Below are 20,453 nucleotides of genomic sequence, written 5' to 3'. Positions count from 1 at the left end.
GAGGTTAGGCCCTCTAACCAGTGGCTTCCCCACTGGGTTGTCGATACCATCTCACAGGCTTACGGGGCCAGTGGCCGCCCCCTGCCACCAGGCTGAGATGCCACTCTACAAGGAGCATCTCAACATATTGGGCTGCCCTGAGAGGGGTGCCCCTGGAGACCATCTGCGCCGCGGCGTCGTGGGCGTCTTCTGGCACATTCTCCAGTTGTCATCAGGTCAATGTCGCCACTCCCCATTCTTTGGGCGTGGTCCTTTTGCCGAGCTCCGCTGCTTCCAGTGGTGAGCAAGGGCTTGGATTCTTCATGACATTGTTGGTATAGGTCATCCAGTGCTAAAGCACCGCCTCTGGCGGTCAGTAGGGACGAAATAGAACGATAGTTACGGCTGTAACTACGGTTCTATGAGTCCCGGATGACCGCCAGAGTTCCCTGTCACTCAGAATTCTTGTGTGCTCGCGAGAAGATTCGGGGAACAGATCCTCTGACAATACCGGCTGATATAGCCGGTGTCACGTGGGTCACAGGTGACTTTGTTGTTATTGGTACTCGAGCTGCGCATGCGCGCGATGGACATATCCAGTGCTAAAGCACCGCCTCTGGCGGTCATCCGGGACTCATAGGACCGTAGTTACAGCCGTAACTATCGATTTAATGTGTGTGCTACCTGTCACTGATAACTCCTGCGTTAGCCAGCAGCTCAAAGATCCTCAGCAGCTGCAGCCGGAGAAGATCCCTCCTCTCTCTGCGCTTCTTGTTCTGAAAGCACAGGCAGGTTTTCCATTAACTACTAAAAGTGTCTTAATATACTGCATGTTGTTTTGTTTATACTGGGATAATTGGTTTTGAAAGGAAGAATGACATAACTTTACATTACTGTAGCAGTCCATTTTCATAAATACATAATTATTGACCAATGGAAACTTCTCTAATGGCTGAGAGCGTACATTAACACATGAAAGATATACGTCTACTGACTCTGGATTCACATTATACTTCATCATAGTATTTTTTCATAATTATCTATCTGGGATCAATAATGTGTGTGTGTGTGTGTGTGTGTGTGTGTGTGTGTGTGTGTGTGTGTGTGTGTGTGTGTGTGTGTGTGTGTGTGTGTGTGTGTGTGTGTGTGTGTGTGTGTGTGTGTGTGTGTGTGTGTGTGTGTGTGTGTGTGTGTGTGTGTGTGTGTGTGTGTGTGTGTGTGTGTGTGTGTGTGTGTGTGTGTGTGTGTGTGTGTGTGTGTGTGTGTGTGTGTGTGTGTGTGTGTGTGTGTGTGTGTTACCTCAGGCCTACGTTCCAGTGCTTCCTTCATCAGTGGATGGAGTTCTTCGACTAGCTCCCTATGGACAGGAGAAAATCAATTGATTGCTTTGTGCTAAGTGAGACGGATCAGATCCTCAGATCCTCCCTCCCTGTACGTGGAGGACGCTCTGATTACAGGGACAGTCTGTTTTTCACCAGATAACCATCTTGTGCAAACCAAAATGTCACATGCCCTAAAACCACTAATCCTCAAACACAGTCATGTAAGACAAATTTGTCTGGGGAGGCCTCAATCTCTTTAATATCAATGAGCGCCCTGATGGCAAACATTTCAGGTTAAAAATAGATGATCTCTTCAAAATGAAATACCTGCATTCACAATGGAACCTCTGTCGTTTGAAAACATGTGATACATTTCTGTCCCTCCAACACATTACTCTTCTACATCAGTGAAGCAGGTTTTTTGTTCTCATCTGAATGTCAAAGAGGCATGCAGCTCATCTCAGTTATGAAGAGAATGTAAGAACAGATTGGATTCAGTAACAGAAGAAGGCAGTGTGAAAAGGCTTTCTTATGTAAGAGATAAGTACCAAATCTAGCACATCATCCATTTTCTATTCTGCATATGTCTGATGGGGTTTCCTCAGTTTAGGCTTTGTGTGTTTATTCTCTGCAGAAGCTTACACCACAGGACAACAGGCCCCGGCACATACATTTTTGAACCGTCATCTGAGCATTGAGTAGGGAATTAATTTTGTTATTCACACATTATTGGATATCTTAATTGATAAAACAGCATCTAGCACTTGATTCTGTGTATACTGGATGTACATTTCTGCATGTTCCTGTTCCAGTACCTGAAGACAAGAGCGTTGGTGCATCCGAACCCCAGCACCAGCGACTCGGTGATCTCCAAACTCTCAGCTCTCATCAGTGGGACGAGCTGTTTTAAAAGCCAGGCTACCGAAGGAGTGCCTATAACCTGAGGGATGAAAAGAACAACACAAACATTGGTCAGGCAACATTACCAACCTAGGACTGGTACAAATTCACTGCAAACATTATACATTTAACTTTAAATCCCCGTCATTATGAGCCCAGTGTTTTCAACCATTTTAGCGTTTTCTGGTACTTAAGTATTCATGACAGCGCTAATGTGTAAACAAAAATGAAAAATCTTAATTAAAACAACATTCATCAGGGTATCAGTTCAGAAAAACAATATATTCAATTGTGTCCCTTAGAGCTAATTCAACGATAAGTTTAATTTGAATTAGGTTTAATAAACTTTCATTTCATCTTTTGATCATTCATCTTTTTAAGCAAAAACGCCAATCATTTTCTAGTTACAATACCTCCAATGTAAAGATTTTGTGTTAAAACTTATGTTTTAATTTATTCTAAATTACATTTTTAAGGTTTATGATTTGGTGATTTTGGTGATCCTGAAATTTCAGAGCCTATAACATAATAAATCTATTGACATTTTTTATTTTGAACTGTCTTTGTTGTATGTATTTTTGTTATCTGTTCCCTCTAGCTCAGGGGTGTCAAACTAAATTTCATCGCGGGCCACATCAGCATTATGGTTGCACTCAAAGGGCCGGTTGTAACTATATAAATATACAAATATATAATATACATAAAACATTATATTACATTATTGCCTCTGCATTGGATTATTATGGAATAGGGTAATAACTTCATAAATAACTACGTCTGAAAGCAGAAGTCCAGGGCAAATAAGTCTCTTCAGTGTGCATTTCACAAAATGAGATGCATTGTGGGACATGTAGTTTATGGGCAATCTGCTTCTGTAAAGTGGCATGTAATGTGACCATATAATAAACGTATTATATTCTTTGCAAGCTCTTGCGGGCCACATAAAATGAAGTTGCAGGCCGGATTTGGCCCCCGGGCCTTGAGTTTGACACCCCTGCTCTAGCTTAACTAGATGGTTGGGATATGTATGCAAAATCTACCATTGTCCCGAAGTATACTTTTATCTGATATACTTGCTACAATACTGTCTGTGTTTTTTTCCCCTGTAAAACCTGAAAATAAAAATAAAAATAATGAAAAGTAATGTACAGTATATTAAAAGGAAATTGTATGGCACTAACACGCACCTTGTTGTCATAGGTGATGCTGCCGTCGGGCGTGGTGGCTGTGATCTCTGGTGTGGAGGCTCTGAGGTGACCGGGGGACATGATGCTCGGCTTAGCCACGCCGAGACACATGATCAGGTAGTTCCGCCACAGAGAGATGTAGTTGTCACTGGATCCTGCCGTGCTCGTCTTCTTCGCATTCACTGGACTGCTGCAGGAAGACAAAAGAAGAAAAGGCAGGTGATCAGATACTTTAATCGTTCAAAGACATACACCAATTGTTTTGCGAGACACAATATAATTCTATAATGAAATGTAAGAATGTAGAATATAATTAATTTGTGTCCTCGTACTTGGGGTCGACCAGAGGCTGCAGCAGCTGTAGCCGTGTGAAGGCGTAGGGCCAGGCGTACCCCAGGGCGGTGGGGCAGTGTTTGGGAAGGTGCTCCTGCCGCAAGAAGATGTGCAGACAGAGCACCCAGGGGTCCTTGAGACACTGAGCAAAGATCCAGACGTGACTCGGACTCTTCACGTCGTAGGAGCTGCTCACCAGCCGAGCCGTCCACTCCACCAGCCACTGCAGGTCAACGTGGTGGTTGAGAGGCAAGGTGGACTAATGGAGAGGAGGGGAAGAATTTAAGAATTACACACAGCAGCGGGGGTAAGGGGTTTGAAGGATTATGATATGAATAATTAATCTGATTGTACTGATACACACTTCATATAAATACACTTACGGAGTCAGACACAGCATGAACAAAGCTGTCCATTACAGCCGGGCTCAGCTGGTCCATGACCTCTATCATGGGTTTGTCATCGTCCTGGAGAGAGAGACATTTATAGTATCAGCTATTTTTATAACAGCGTCATACAATGTGAGACAATTCACAGCCTGCATGCGCTGCATATTTAATCGCAACTAGAGTCAGGTGGATCTCTATCAGGGTATATGCAGGAATCCTGAAGTCAAATGTAATCCCTTATTAAGACCTTTTTTAAGACCCTTTCCATACATGTATGACCTCATCGTCACTTTGAGTTCTAACCGGTTACATTGGCGACACACTGACTATATACAGTATTGATTGTCCTTCCTCCTTATCTTCCGACCATTTGGACGCAAACTTGCATTTCCCCATAACGATGTTGTTTAACAACCGGCGTAAACGGACCTTCGCGCGCTATCAAGCAGTGAGCGCGCGATGTCCTGTTCAGATGACGTCAAAGCCAACGGGATGCCATAAATAAACTACACAGAATCACACTACCCACCTACGCAATGATTACATTCAGGCAGACTGTGGAACACAACCTCTTTGGATAATTTATATACTTATTGAAAACAAGCTACAAAATGTAATACCTTGGAAAATGCTGTTTAATTTTTTTAATAGCCTTATTTTTCGCTAAATTGATTTATTAACTTTTAATACTTTTTAAGACCCCGCAGACCCCCTGTCTATCTACTATCCATTCTAATATTTTCGTGTCCTCTCTGGATAGAAATTTGACAGTAGCAGCATAACATGTTTTTGGTGAAGAAGTGAGTTTTCCAAACTGTACCTCAGCATGTCCCAGAGCAGTGAAGAGGCAGCGTATTTCTCTTAACACGCCGACAGCCAGCTTCCTGGTGCTGATCTGACAGGAGCAGAGGAGCAGCAGAGCCAGGCCCTCCACCGCATGCAGCACTGAGCAGTGGGGGCTTCGCTCCGGCAGTCTGGGGCTGGACTAAAGGAGAGGGAAGACAACGAGGGGGGAGAAGTTTGTAACAGATATTACTGTAAATTGGCTTTTTAACCAGTAGCTAAACCTGTTGTTATGATAGTTAACACTTTTCTATGGTAAAAATGAAGAAATCCAAAGCCATTTTTAGCTCATTAGTGTCTTTTTACGAGTGCAAAAACACCCAGTAATCTCTGAGAAATTCTAGAGTGAACCAATGACCAAATGTGTCTTTAAAATTGTTTTCTTTTAAGAAGATATAATTTTAAACTCCAAACCTCACTCACTCCTCCTCGCGTCTTCCCCTGGAGCTGCAGCGCTAACCTCCACTGTGTGAGCAGCTGGAGAAGGAGCTTCACTGATGAGTCCTGCAGACCCGGATGGGTGTCTTGAACCTAAAACAAAACATAAATAGTGTATCAATAAACCAAGCCTACACACCTGAAAGGAAGTGTGACCAATGCAAATGCAACATATAATGTTTTACTGTCGAGGAAGCAGCCTGTTTCTGTCGAGTTCATTCATACCTCGCGCAACAGGAAATGTGTGTAACCAAACAGGACGTCCTCCCTCCAGTCGGAGAAATCGAGCAACAGGCTCTGCAGGGAGTTCTGGGAAATAAGACGAAGCTCATCGTCCATGTGCACCGTGAGTCTGCGGGAGGGATGACATCATGATCAGAGTTCAATAAACAAGGTCTTGTTTTACAGCCTCATGGAAGGTAAACATTGCAGAAAATGATCAGTGACAACTCAATATAAAAAAAGATGTGTTTTGTATAGCATCAGGCAAAGTTGTCGTGTTGCTAACTGACCGTGAGAGCAGGTCGATGAGCTCCGGTTTGGACATGGCATCGGGAAGGATACGAGGAATGGCAGCCACACATGTTCTGAACAGGTCGATTTTAGGCTTCCTTTCACCACTGTCAAAGAAGGGAGGGGAACATTAAGCACACTAACCCAAAACACAGCTATCATCTTATGTGCAAAATATAACAATGCATCTATCATAAACATACAATAAATATGTATCACACATCATTATGGTCAGGACTTGGGCCACAAAAACTCAGTCACAGAGATAGCAGTATTTATTTTCTTTAAATAATGTTCAACTTTAGTTATGATACCAGGCAGAATAATAACACCTCAGTGCGGCACTTTGAAGGTACATACGTGATCATGTCTTCTGGTTCTTTGTTGAGCATCTGGACGCTGGTGAGCATCATACATCGACCCACCTCTTTGTCCAAGTGTCTCAGGATGTTGTCCAGAGACTTTCGCACCTGGGAGTAGTACAAGGACATGCCTGTGGAGAACAGGAAGTGTCAGTCAGCGCGTGGAGTTAGAGACTTCATTCATTCTTCTTGAAGGCCTACAGACACACACATACCTATTAGTTTGGCTTCCTCTTCAGTTAGTGTCTTGCTGAGATAAGTTTTCTTCTTCTTCAGAGAGTTTCCAGAGGGCAGAGTGGCCCCTGTGTTGGGCATGGGAGGCTCTCCGTCCTTCTGTTGCAGAGCATCTGCTATCACCAGGAACGCCCGGAGACCTATGTTCATCCGCTGGAGTAGAGAGAAAGCAGAGAGTCACAGAGTCTGTTTATCCAGAGCAATGTCACATTTGTAGAAATTCGAATAAATGCACCAAACAGCACTTGCACTTTGACATGCAAACTTGTATATGAATGTTTGGCTGCGGTGTTGTTTTAAAAATGGTTAAATAACATTAATAATTCAATGCCTCTTTCAGGGGTGTCATTTTCTGTGGCCCGCAAGAGCTTGCAATAAATAAAACAAGTTTATTATACGGTTTCATGCCGCTTTACAGAAGCACGTTGTCCATAAACTACATGTCCCACAATGCTTCTCATTTCGTGACATGCGCACTGAAGAGATTTGCAATTATTTGTAATGAATTGCCCTAGACTTCTGCTTCCAGACGTAGTTAATTATAAAGTTATTAACCAATCCGATAATAATCCAATGCATAGACAATAATGTAATATAATAAATAATTGTATATATATTTATATATGTATAAATATATATACATAAAGTTACAACTGGCCCTTTGAGTGCAACCTTAATGATAATGTGGCCCCCGATGACATTGAGTTTGACACCCCAGCTAAATAAAGGGTTTATTTTTGTACTTAGAAGAGATCTTACAGTATATGTTATTTTCTACAGCACTTGGTGAATGATTATTTTCATCTCAAAATCCTGATGTTTCGCTGTAAGTGTCAAGATGTCTTCATTATCCAAGCATAATAATAACAACACATTGGTGAGTCTTTTTACGTCTTCACTGTGGTTTAAAGAGCTCTCATATCAAAATGAACGCAGCAGAGATATTATCTACTTTTATTTCATACATATTTCTTCCATGTAAAAAATGTGGCACTACATTTCCCACCACTGACCGCAGACGGAGAATCAGATGTGTTGCCAGTATGCTACTAACGGCAAATGTGGCTTCAATCCGCTAGCCTCAAGCAGAGATGAGACAATACTTGAGACAGATGATCAAACTTCAAACAGCTCCCTCCGAACCACTAAAGACTTTATCCAAGATGTTACACAGACACACGAGGTGAAGCAATACCACTGTTGCATTCGCGGCTGCGAGTCATTGGATTTGCTCTTTAAACAACAATGCTTTAAATGCTCTCCTCTTTCTCTGCTTCGATCTCTCAGGCAAAAAGCACTTTCTTTCAAGATAAGATCCAATCTTCCTATTCCAATCCTAAAAAACTATTTTCCATCTTCTCCACCCTCTTGGACCCCCCCAAAGCCCCTTCCCCCCTCCTCCCTTCTGTCAAGCGACTTTGTTAACCACTTTTTTCACTTGAAAAAAAGGTTGACGATATTCGCTCTTCTTTTTCTGACTCACCTCTACTCACCGCCGGATCACCTGAGCCACCTTCAACCGGCACACTAACCTCCTTTTCCCCTCTCTCTCCAAGTGAGGTTCTTACCCTCATTACCTCTGCCCGCCCTACCACCTGTCCTCTGGACCCTATCCCTTCAAACCTCCTTCAGACTATCGCTCCTGATATTCTACCGTTTCTCACCCATTTCATCAACACTTCTCTAACTTCTGGTCACTTTCCAAACAGTCTCAAGGAGGCAAGAGTAAACCCTCTCCTAAAGAAACCCACTCTCGACCCGTCTGACGTTATAAACTACAGGCCTGTCTCTCTCCTCCCGTTCCTGCCTAAAACACTTGAACGCGCTGTCTTTAAACAACTCTCCTGTTATCTCCATCAGAACAACCTTCTGGATCCGCACCAGTCTGGTTTCAAGGCAGGTCACTCCACAGAAACTGCCCTCGTTGCTGTCACTGAGGAACTGCACACTGCTAAAGCAGCCTCCCTCTCCTCTGTCATCATCCTGTTGGACCTGTCTGCTGCATTCGACACGGTGAACCATCAGATCCTCCTTCACACTCTCCAAGAACTTGGAGTATCAGGCTCTGCACTTTCCCTCCTCACCTCATACCTCAAAGACCGCACCTACAGGGTTACTTGGAGAGGGTCTGAGTCCGACCCTTGTCAATTAACTACAGGGGTCCCTCAGGGCTCTGTTCTTGGTCCTCTCCTCTTCTCCCTGTACACAAACTCGCTCGGATCTGTCATTAGCCCGCATGGTTTTTCATACCACTGCTACGCTGACGACACCCAATTAATTCTGTCCTTTCCCCGCTCAGAGACCCAGGTCGTCGCACGCATCTCTGCTTGTTTAGCTGACATCTCTCAGTGGATGTCCGCTCATCATCTCAAGCTCAACCTTGACAAAACTGAAGTGCTTTTCCTTCCGGGAAAAGATTGTCCCTCTCTTGACCTAACTATCAACATCGGCCCCTCTGTTGTTTCCCCGACTCAGACTGCAAGGAATCTGGGTGTGATCCTAGATAACAATCTGTCGTTTACTGCAAACATCGCTGCTACAACCCGCTGCTGCAGATACACGCTTTTCAACATCAGGAAGATACGCCCCCAGCTGACCCAGAAATCGACGCAGGTTCTGGTCCAGGCTCTCGTCACCTCACGCCTAGACTACTGCAACTCCCTCCTGGCTGGTCTACCTGCATGTGCCATCCGACCTCTGCAGCTCATTCAGAATGCAGCGGCTCGTCTGGTCTTCAACCTTCCAAAATTTTCCCACACCACGCCGCTCCTCCGCTCCCTTCACTGGCTTCCGGTAACTGCTAGAATTCACTTCAAGACACTGGTACTTGCGTACCATGCTGCGAATGGATCTGGCCCTTCCTACATCCAGGACATGGTTAAACCGTACACCCCAGCACGTGCTCTACGCTCTGCATCAGCCAAACGGCTCGCTGCACCCTCGCTGCGAGGGGGACCCAAGTTCCCATCAGCAAAAACACGTGGGTTTGCTATCCTGGCTCCAAAATGGTGGAATGAGCTCCCCATTGAAATCAGGACCGCAGAAAGCTTACACACCTTCCGGCGCAGACTGAAAACTCATCTCTTTCGACTCCACCTCGAGCGATAGAATTACTAACAAAGAACTGCTAACAGAGCACTTATATACTAATAAAGGACTGGCTTATCTAAAGCCAGTTGAGTAGCACTTGAAACGATTGGCTCTTTGAAACCTGATGTTCTTATATGATTCTGTTTTCTTCAAGGTTGTGTCTTCCTGGTCGAATGTACTTGTTGTAAGTCGCTTTGGATAAAAGCGTCAGCTAAATGCAATGTAATGTAAAAATGACTTGTTTCTGTTCATATAACCAGAATCCTGTAATTGCATAATGATCGTCCCTTACAGCATCTCTTTGCTACAGCTTATAAACATCTTATTCAAAGCTCCAACAAAGGGCATTCAGTTCTCTACCCTCCCGGCTGACTGAGGACTATGGATAAGAATAGGAATGCTCGTTGTGTAGCATGGCCGGGGTGATACACCGTTGATCTGTGTGTGAGTGTTTGCACCATACGTTGATTAAATGTCTCTTTACCTCTGGGTTGAGACTGAAGGCTTTGGCTGGTTTCCCAACACTCAGCAGGTCAAATATGATCTCCTTCATGGCGAAATCCAGTTTCTCCTGAACAGAGGACAAACAAACTGGTGTTACAGGATATCAGAGTTAGTGTGGTATGAGGCAGCTAGTACATGCACTGTGTGTCGCCAATAGGACCTTTTGATTGAATAACTGATATCTTAGAGAAGTAACAATCGAAAACAACATCAAAATAAGGTCAACATTTTTTACAGCAAATGTCATACATGCTGTTTTCTAAGCAACCGTGGGAACAGGTAGTGAAATTAAATATTTGTGTAGCTTTTGACCAGTTTCTGCAACTCTGTCAACATGTTTTCTTTATTAACCAGTGTTTGTGTTTCTTAGTAAAAGAAGTAAATCTTGGAAGTTGGCACATAGTTGGCTCCACGTTAGACACAACAAACCACACTTTATTTCCCATGTGCTTTGACCCAAAGAAAAGAGTAAAAAGCTACATCATGTGAGTGTGTGAGTGAGAGTGCGAGGAAGTGTGATACAAACCTGTGCAATAAACTGGATGATCTTGACAAAAATATTAAGGGGCATGTCTCTGGGCACCACGCTCCGGCTCCCTTTGGGGAACAGAGTGGAGGTGATGGAGGTCAGACGACTGTGGGAGGAGGGGGAGACAAACACAAGTGAGAAGAGAGACGAGCAAAGAGGGAAGGTAAAGGGTTGTAATATAAGTAGAATGTAGCAGTATGAAAGTAGTATGTATGTGTGTAATGTGTGTGTACAGTAGTATGAGCAGAGTCATTACATCTTTTGTAGCAAATCATGTTCATGTCAATTTCAAGAAACTCGCCAAATTAACCAAGCATCACGACAACAACTCTCTGCATTTAAGGGTTTGAATGTAGGTTAAGTTGTGGAAAAGAAATCTCTTTAAAAAAACATCACAAATGTAAGTGTTCTTGTCGTCTCATTTGTTCACAGTATTCAAAACAAGGTATCACACTATAGGTAAAAAGGACATATTGATGCTTAAAACTTTGAATTGAAGGTTGCATTTAACATCTTGTTAATGACATGTGGCTGTTACCTTTGTGTTCCAGTGTTGCTCTCGCATTTTATTCGGATCATGTAGACCCACAGCAGGCGGTAGAGGGATTCTAGAGCCACACGTGCCATCTTGGGATCTTTATTCTGCATTCAGGCACAAGCAGACCAAAGATTGATTGTGTTTCACCAGGTGCAGTATTTCACATACCTCCATCATACAAACATGTTTCAAACGGACTCATCTCAGCCATAAAGACAGAGGCATTCCTCACATCGTGTACCTTACAGACACACACTAGCTTTACTGTATGCATAACATACATTGCTTTCCCAGCATTTAGAGTGTGATCATAAATCAAACTTCAAAGAGAAGTCTTATCAGGTGGAGGGTGTTATATTGTCATACTGATATTCTGTACAAACTGTGACGTCCACGTGGGCTATATACATAAACATTGATTGACATTGATTGATTATCAATGAGCCTACGTCACTCACTGTGTTATTAACCTGTAGTGTTCGCCTCAAAGCCAGAGCATTGGGTCGTGCTCGTGCAGCAGTGTGAAGTTCAGTGTTGAACGCTTGTCAACATCGCTCCCCATTGACAGGAATCTATTGCACAGCCTGCGTTGTTTTCGTGTGCGAGTATAACACTGCTGGTGATCTTTACAAATAACCTCACTATGGTAATTCTGGCATTTGCATGGTGCAGAGGGAAAGGCTGACCTTGAGGTTTGAGAGGCAGTTGTTGAGGAAAATGTGCCAGCGGCTGAGGAAGAACTGCTTCTGACTGACGCACAGCAGGCAAGTCACCAGAGGATACAGAGCCTGGTGTGAGAGGGGAGAAGACAGATGGGAGACATTTGCATCAGGCACTTCAAATTCAAAGTTCATTCATTGCATGTAAATAGAAAATAAAAGATTAGGGCTTATTCCCAAACCAGTTTTCAACATAAATTCAGCATATACGTTTATAGGTTTCAATTAAAAAAAGGTTCAGATTCAATCCTTTCAAGCTGATATCAAAATGTTTGGCTTTTCTTTAATGATTATAAAGTGTTACGTACATTATTTGAGATCATTACAATCAGGTTGGTTTCAGGCCCCATGAATCCTGTATTGGCCAGTTATCCTTTATCCTCTATATCTTTTACTTTTCAAATTAAGTTTATTGAACAAAACAAAACAGTCTCATTTCTTCCTCACATATGTGGCAAAATGTAGGTAACAACAGTTTGAACAAAGTTCCTAGCAAACCTAGAAAACAAAGTTCACACACAGGAATGTGAACTATGTGTCTGGTCTGTTCAATCATCTGCTAAATTCACGTTAGTCTGAAGTGCTTGCATTCTTAAACACGAATGCCTTCAATGGCGGGTGTGAGTACATACGCACTCTTGTCATGAATGGTTATGGAAATGCTGGGTTTGAGGAGTATATCATTTAACTGTCACTCCTGGTCATATATTCCAGTGCGTTTACAGAGGGGTGTGTCGAGCATTGGATCTTTGCTCTGCAGTATTTGGAGAATCTAATGAAGGAAACGTGCGGACTGGCTGAGTGACATGTATGCAGCCCTGAGGACACGAGTCTGTGGCACATCACAAATAGCACCTCAGCCACCTGCAAAAATACAACACAGCAGCGAGGTGCCATGTATTGTTATCCAATTAGTCTGCTGCGGATTGTGAAATCAATCCAAAGGTGGGGCAACATTAAAGAGAAATACTAAGCAAAACATTGCCTTAGCAAGAATTGCTAATTCGCTATTTTTTAAATCGAATTATCGCAAGAATCTTCGAAATACCTCTTTTAAAAATGTTTAATTTGCATTGTGAACATTTTAGGGTTTAAATATGAATCACTCGTTTCACAACAACAAGACTTGAGGAACTAAACTACAGACTAAAAAACAATAACCAGGAAATAATCAGGTTACATTTTGGTGAGAGACAGTTAACTGATTCATAACTACCTTAACATTCATGGTTAAAACGTTCAGGCTATGACAAAGCGAATTTTGATCCCGGTCCTGACACGAATGTCATGTTTTCTAGCATGCTTGTTTAGGTGAGACCACTATCTTAACAAGGGAGATGTACTGCTTCTAGTTTGCTGATTTTCCTGCCCCTGATTTCCTTCTGCGGGCAAACATTGTCCATCTGGCACTGCTACAAAAACTAGCCTGTTTCACGGCATACTGCACTCGTGTCTCCTGCCCATGGAGAGATAAACACCCACATGTTGGAGAGGTACAGTAAGTGCTTTCAGCAATTAGTGTTAACAGAGAGGATATGAAAAGAGACGAGAAGTGATGAAGAGTACAGGTGAGGAGAAGGTTACCAGAGAGTGTTTTTTCCTAGAGGAAAGGTCCAGTGTGGTATCGTATAAACTTTCGACGAAGTTACGTAGACACGGAACGTTCACCTCGTTCTTCACAGTCTGGGGGAGAACAAAAAAGTTAGTTTACGAAAGTATTTTTTACCAGACCGCCGTTTCTTTACTCTACTTTAATTGCATGCAGGTCGACAGACAAGACATTATAAAGTCACCATTTCAGGATTAAGATCATTCTCTGGCTTAAAATAAATCAAAGTGCACTGAGTGGTGCTCTTAGCAGTGAGATTAAAATGCACTTACAGCAGCAACAGGTACAAGTATCTCCACAAAGAGTCCAGCTAATGAGTGTTTAATGTCTTTATCCTTCACTTCCAAGAAATACTGTGCACACTCCTGAGGACATAAAGAGAACAAGAGTCAGACACAGTGAGAAAAGCAATATATGTACAGGAACATTCTATGAACTAAGGTCAGCAGTTCAATCGCTTATTATGGGTTAAGGAAAAGAGAAACATTCTCACCACTGCAACAACCATCAAAGGGACAATAAGACACTTGTAGGACATTAAGACACTCTTATTTCTTCAGTGGAACTTCTCAGTACTCAATAGGATAGATTCATGATACTCAACTGCTTCCAGACATGAATGTATGTGAAGAAAGAGCATGTCTGTCCTGAAAACACTCCTTGAGATTCCTACACCAAAGCCTACAATGTGTTGGTATGTAAATAACAGTTAGGGGCCACACTGATGTATGCTCTACCTGCATGAACTGGAAGGAGGCTTCAAAGTCTTCCACTGGGTACATTTTGATGCGAAAGAACTTGAGTCCCATGATGAGGCTGATGGTGGACTGGATGACGTAGGGGCTCTGCTCCTTCGGCCTCAGCTCCTTCAGCTCCGAGATGAACTTCTTCTTCACTGCCGGGAACCTGTCCGGGTAATGGCGAGCAGATGTGAGATTCGCTCTATTCTAGTAAAGCTCTAGTAAATGTTTTCATACCCGGGTCTCAGCTAAGAGGTGGTATGGTTAGGGGGATTACAGTCAAAATGTTCTCATGAATGTTTATTTGCTAATATTTAACTAAACTCTTACTCCTGCGCACCTGTTTCTTGCATGTGAACATGGGTGTGCGTGTGCTTGCATATGTAACCACTATCCAAATAGATTTGTTACCAACAGTGCTCTGCAGGCCTATTATTAGAATGGCATCTGTAGGGGTGATGTGGAGGGAATGTGTGTGTGTGCGTGTGCATGTGCGTGCGCGTGTGTGTGTGTGTGTGTGTGTGTGTGTGTGTGTGTGTACTTCAAGCGTGTGCTTAAGTAAGTGGAACAGTCATCAGCCTTCTGTGTAGTGCTGACTATTTAAATAACATACACATAAACACTTTGATCCATACACCAAGCTGGAAAAACACACACATAATGCCAAGAAGTATGTGTCGAGGTTGTTTATTGCCTATGTGTACTGCACTTTTTCAAAGCCTGATGTGTACTGCAAATGTAATACACTGTAAACTTTAATCAGGTGGAAAACCCATCATCCACACATAAGAAGGTCTGCTGAACCAGATCTAAAAGTATGGACTTTGATCCATTATCTGATCGATGACTGGGTTCAATTATGTGATAGCTCAGCCAATGTGTGTGTGGGCGTGTGTGACAGCAGTGACTAGGCCGCCCTGTGAACCTCCTCCCTCACGGTAATAACCTCCTGCAGAATGGGAACAGGGCTCATCTCTCATCACATAACATTACGCAGACAGAGGACCATCATCTGGAGTGTCATTATCCTCAGTTGCCATCACACACACATTTACTAGCACACACACACACACACACACACACACACACACACACACACACACACACACACACACACACACACACACACACACACACACACACACACACACACACACACACACACACACACACACACACACACACACACACACACACACACACACACACACACACACACACACACACACACACACACACACACACACACACACACACACACACACACACACACACACACACACACACACACACGGATGGGCGGGCATTTGTTTCTTCTCCTCCCTTACTACAGAGGGATTGCCTTAGTCATTGCTGTTTCCACTGGAAATGGGGTCAAGGGGAGGACAAGTAGCTTTTTGTAAATACGTGTTTGATGCAACACCCTGACCAGCACACAGCTGCGACAAGACCTAAATTAAAAAAATCAGCATTCACTGAAAATAAAGTGAATTATTTGATTCTAAACTGTGAAAATAAATAAATAAAGTCACCTTTAAAACTGAGTTGTATGTATTTCAAGTGATTGCCACTTTTCACAAGGAATGCTTGGCTAACAAAATCAAGGGATTTTAAAAAATGGATTTGTAGCCGATTGGGGATTACCTCAACACATTTGCAACAAACAGTGTGAAATAATGTGATAAATATACACCCTGTTGATATACAAACATTTCATGTGTATGCACACACAAACATACAAGCAGTATAAACATTGATTTTCACATACCTGGACTGAGCAACAACTCCCACCACCTCAGCGTAGAGGTCAGCCACTATGTGCATGTTAGCTGTGTTAGGTCCAAGATACCTGAGAAGTAAACACAACAATTAATACCATAGCATATAATGATGTGCATAACTCTGATACGACACACAAAAGTTTATATATTTTTTAATTTGCATAAATGCATTTTGATGTCAAGATTGTATGATTATGTTTCAGCCAGTCAGAAAGTGAAGACAGTGTTTTTATTGCATTTCGGTAAATATGTTGTGCTTCTATGGTCATTCTTACCCTTCTTTGTATTTGAAGTGCTTGAAGGCCAGGTTTATTACTTCTTGGATGAGTCCATCCAAAAGAGGATGAAGAGGGATCTGCATTGAGATAACAACCGTATCACTGTATGCTGAATCAAGGCAACAAAGTTGATTGATTAATTTAAACGAGAAATAACTGAAAGATAAAAAAAAATGCTGGATCACACATATGGAAATGAGTTTAAACATACACATTATAGGTGCGTTTTTTGTATGTTTCTTTCCTTTAACTGTCAAGTAGGGCTGTGCGATTATGGCAAAAATCACAAATATTTTGGTCAATAATTGATATCACGATTATTAAATACGATTATTCGTTGACTTTGAAAACATCCATTTATTGAACTTTAAAACAAATACAAATAATAATTTGAACAGTATATTTTTAACTGTTGATCATCCTGAACGTATAATTCAACCGAAAAACCAATACAAAAATAAATTAAATAAATGATACATTTAAATAAATAATATCAAAATAATAAATACCAATAAACAAGATCAACAAATATTTTGGAGCGCACTTCCACAAGCTACCAAACATATATTAATATGATAAATAAAAATATATTTGATCAAAATAAATGATATCAAATATGTTGCAATGCACTGTCACAACCTAGCAAAGCAAAATAATCGTTTTTTTCGATTATGTTGTTTTCCTAATTGTGGCAGGCTAATATCGTAATTGCGATTAAAATACGATTAATTGCACAGCCCTACTCTCAAGTGGGAACTAAGCATTTTTTGTACGTTTTTGTGGTTCTCTTATTTTCCTACGATACTGAAATGATTGGCTGTGAATAAGAAAATATGAAGGACAGACCATCTATTTCTATTTATTATTTTTTTTGGAGAAAGGGGCAGGTAATATAAGAAATATTGTCTTCTGCCTGCTCCTTTTGGGTGTGGTGTGTTTATGGAGACATGTTTTTTAAATAATTGTTATACATTGAGTTTGTGCATACCATGAACGGAACAAATAAAAATGAAATGAAATATTATTATACACAAAGCATATTGCAGAGTTACTCACCTGCTTCAAAACTTCTATAAGTACAAGAGAAAAGATGAAGTCTATCGACAGGTCTCTCCTCTCCAGTAAGTAGTCCTTCTGTTGCTCATCACTGACACAGACACAGGGAAACAAAGACAGAGAACATTAGTGTTGTGTTGCCTCTGAAAGTCAAATAAGTCTGGCAAGGACATACAGATACAATATTTTACAGTAATGTATTCGGCATTTCCTGTCCACCTGACATGGTGTTTGAGTGTTTTTTTGACTACTGTGTGTGCATGTGACAGTTTAGACCTCCAGATCTATTCTAGAATCGCATGTGGGTGCAGAGAAGAGTTTTACAGTTGAATGTGTGTGAGCTGTTGTGTCCGCTCACTTTTTTGACTTGGTGTTGGCCCTGGGTCGATATTCGTGGGACTCGTCTTCCAGGCCGTTCTGCCTCTTGTACCAGTCGAACAGAGTCCTCAGGATGGACGGCAGGCAGTACTCTGCTAGAGAACTCATACTGCTGATCAACTGCAGGGGGCGGAGGAGGAGGAAGAGCAGGTGAAGGTGAGTCAAAGAAAGAGTGACAAGATAATCTCATTGTCAAAATAAAACAATGTTAGGGTCAGATGTGGATGACGGAGGATGAAAAGGGTGAGGACAGGTATAATGTGTCAGGCACACGCACTTGGTCAAACTGTGTGTCCTCTCCTCTCTGCAGAGATTTGTTAAGTGGCTTCTCCTGTGACATAAGGAAACATCCATGTCAGAAGAGATCAGAACAGGTGGAAACATCGTTTTTATGGAACTTGGAGACGGAACAGCAAGTGTAATGCCTTGAACATAAGTTGTAATCCAAACTTAGACCAAAGTGTCACTGCATTGTCTGAATTTGTTTAATATATCTCCAGAGTCCAACTGTTAATAATGAAGACGTTTTGAAGCTTTGTTGGTGTTCCATTTTCAGATAAATGTAAATGTGATCATCGGCTGAGTGCTTAAAACAGGCCCAGAACCAATTTCATTACTTAGCATCAGACTAGGTTCTCCAGGCACTAATCTTGTTATGTTCCTTTTATGAAACATACAGTATCAGGTGTTCATAAAAGGGAAAACTTCTTCAAAAAAGGTGAGATGCAGAGTCACTCACCAGGGGTTCGGCCATGATGATGCGGATCTTGCGTTCGGAGAGCAAGGTGAAGTTGGCGAACAAGCTTTTCAGGACGAATTCGCCCGGCTTACTCTCAGGGTCCACATTGACGGGCGCCATGACGACAGGACCCTTCCTCTCTCCTAAGGTTCCACTGACTGGCGGGATGGGGGGCTTCAGTCCCACTGGGGAGGCTGGGGAGAGTCAGGACAGATCAGTTAGTCCAAGATACTCAAGGAAGACTTATATTTCCACCCCTATTAGTAATACTGGGTTTATTTATTTTTGGGTCATATTCATGAACAGCTACCATGATTTGAAAGATGCATGTTAGCCTCTGTTTTATTATATTTTGACAAATGTGCACACTTAGTAAGCTCAACCTTCCATTTACAGTTCCCTTTTGCAATGTAACCATAGATAAACAGACAACTATATCAGGAGTTGTTTTATTAATGAAAAACCTTTAAAACGGGATAATTCTCAGGCAAGTTCTGCATTATGAGGTATTTCCTATATATGATCTTTAAGTAGATATGTTAGATATTAAGCAGTGAGGCTTCATACAGCATTGCACAGCTCAAACACAGACCCTCATGCACTCTTTCGAGCCGCTTAATAAACTACTACTACGAATTTGTCCACGTCAGAGAACATCCATCATTGCTTTCTGTACACTTCAAACTTCTCAGCCATGACTAATTTATGTTGGGTGTTTGTCAAAGTTTGACAGGGCAGGCACACACACACACACACACACACACACACACACACACACACACACACACACACACACACACACACACACACACACACACACACACACACACACACACACACACACACACACACACACACACACACACACACACACACACACACACACACACACACACACACACACACACACACACACACACACACACACACACACACACACACACACACACACACACACACACACACACACACACACACACACACACACACACACACACACACACACACACACACACAGGGTAGTCCCATGTTTATATTCCTCCCTTCTGATTAGATCATTAGGGGGACTGGGCACCATTCTATCTTGCGTTATGTTTTGATTAACACACGGAGAAAGATAGACAGGGAGTGGTTGGCGTCTGCAAGGGGTTTACGTGAGAGACAAACGACAGAGGACAGACGGATGTAAGGAGGGAGAGGGCATTTCCTGTGAATATCAACATACCCTTAAAAATAGAACAAACTCATCATTGTAAGAAATGGCATCTGTTTCTAAACACTATACGAGTTTAAGAACATCGTGCATCTATTATGAACTGTTACTACTAAGAGAGAATCACAAGTCAACCAATAGAACTCGGGATAAAACTGAAACAAACATAACGTCTGCAACCATAGCCAACCACGAGACATGACTCAAACAAATCTGCATGTTCGGTTCTCTGAACATGCCGAGAAGAACGAGGTGTGTAAACACTTCTTTACACACAGTGAAACAAAGCAATAATTCACCAGAGCAATTCCCAGAAGTGGCTAATGTGTGAGAGGTAACAACTTTGTCAGGTCTAGCCGACCTTTCATGAACACTTGACCTGACCTCACTTGAAAGGTGAGACGTAAACACTCATTCCCGGACAGGCCCCGAGACCCCCAGACATCAGAGACTGCAACCTGTTTGTGGGAAAGCCGACCACTCAAATGAGGCAAACATGCGTGCACATGAACATAGAGCCCTGCACGCTTACCTAGGCCCTTGATGAAGCTGATGACACTAGCCCTGCTCCATTTAGTTGGCACTTCCATGGTGGAGACAGACAAGGACACAGTGGGTCGTGGTGGGTGAAATAGACAAAAACAGTGGGATGGAGGAGGGCTGGTATACTGGGAGACGGTTGAGGAGGGATGGCTGAGAAGTCTACAAGGTGTAAAAAACAGCTCCCATGATGACAAATAAAAGGTAATTCCTTGTGAAGAGATTAGCAGCAATGACTG

General features: G+C 42.4%; 1 protein-coding gene across 4 annotated transcripts in view; it reads right to left on the bottom strand.

Annotated features, from left to right (window-relative positions):
* The window catches only part of fryb (furry homolog b (Drosophila)), a 69,819-nt gene that overhangs the window by 31,641 nt on the left and 17,725 nt on the right, over positions 1-20,453 (bottom strand). For all 4 annotated transcript variants that reach the window (XM_071205535.1, XM_071205533.1, XM_071205534.1 and 1 more), the window contains exons 2-26: positions 18,462-18,655; positions 18,000-18,053; positions 17,703-17,842; positions 17,345-17,435; positions 16,286-16,365; positions 15,998-16,078; positions 14,227-14,395; positions 13,762-13,854; positions 13,465-13,563; positions 11,848-11,949; positions 11,162-11,265; positions 10,621-10,729; positions 10,075-10,161; positions 6,482-6,653; positions 6,265-6,397; positions 5,904-6,011; positions 5,617-5,743; positions 5,368-5,484; positions 4,931-5,095; positions 4,105-4,188; positions 3,721-3,980; positions 3,389-3,578; positions 2,117-2,241; positions 1,279-1,336; positions 664-755 (exon numbers count right to left, since the gene is read on the bottom strand). In XM_071205535.1, the coding sequence (XP_071061636.1) occupies positions 664-755; positions 1,279-1,336; positions 2,117-2,241; positions 3,389-3,578; positions 3,721-3,980; positions 4,105-4,188; positions 4,931-5,095; positions 5,368-5,484; positions 5,617-5,743; positions 5,904-6,011; positions 6,265-6,397; positions 6,482-6,653; positions 10,075-10,161; positions 10,621-10,729; positions 11,162-11,265; positions 11,848-11,949; positions 13,465-13,563; positions 13,762-13,854; positions 14,227-14,395; positions 15,998-16,078; positions 16,286-16,365; positions 17,345-17,435; positions 17,703-17,842; positions 18,000-18,053; positions 18,462-18,581 (2,960 nt within the window). In that variant the 5' untranslated portion in view covers positions 18,582-18,655. The remainder of the gene's footprint in view (positions 1-663; positions 756-1,278; positions 1,337-2,116; positions 2,242-3,388; positions 3,579-3,720; positions 3,981-4,104; positions 4,189-4,930; positions 5,096-5,367; positions 5,485-5,616; positions 5,744-5,903; positions 6,012-6,264; positions 6,398-6,481; positions 6,654-10,074; positions 10,162-10,620; positions 10,730-11,161; positions 11,266-11,847; positions 11,950-13,464; positions 13,564-13,761; positions 13,855-14,226; positions 14,396-15,997; positions 16,079-16,285; positions 16,366-17,344; positions 17,436-17,702; positions 17,843-17,999; positions 18,054-18,461; positions 18,656-20,453) is intronic.

This window comes from Pseudochaenichthys georgianus, chromosome 14 (assembly GCF_902827115.2).
Source record: "Pseudochaenichthys georgianus chromosome 14, fPseGeo1.2, whole genome shotgun sequence".
Classification (NCBI taxonomy): Eukaryota; Metazoa; Chordata; class Actinopteri; order Perciformes; family Channichthyidae; genus Pseudochaenichthys; species Pseudochaenichthys georgianus.
The sequence above is the reverse complement of the archived record's forward strand: the minus strand, read 5'-3'. Positions and strand labels throughout refer to the sequence as shown.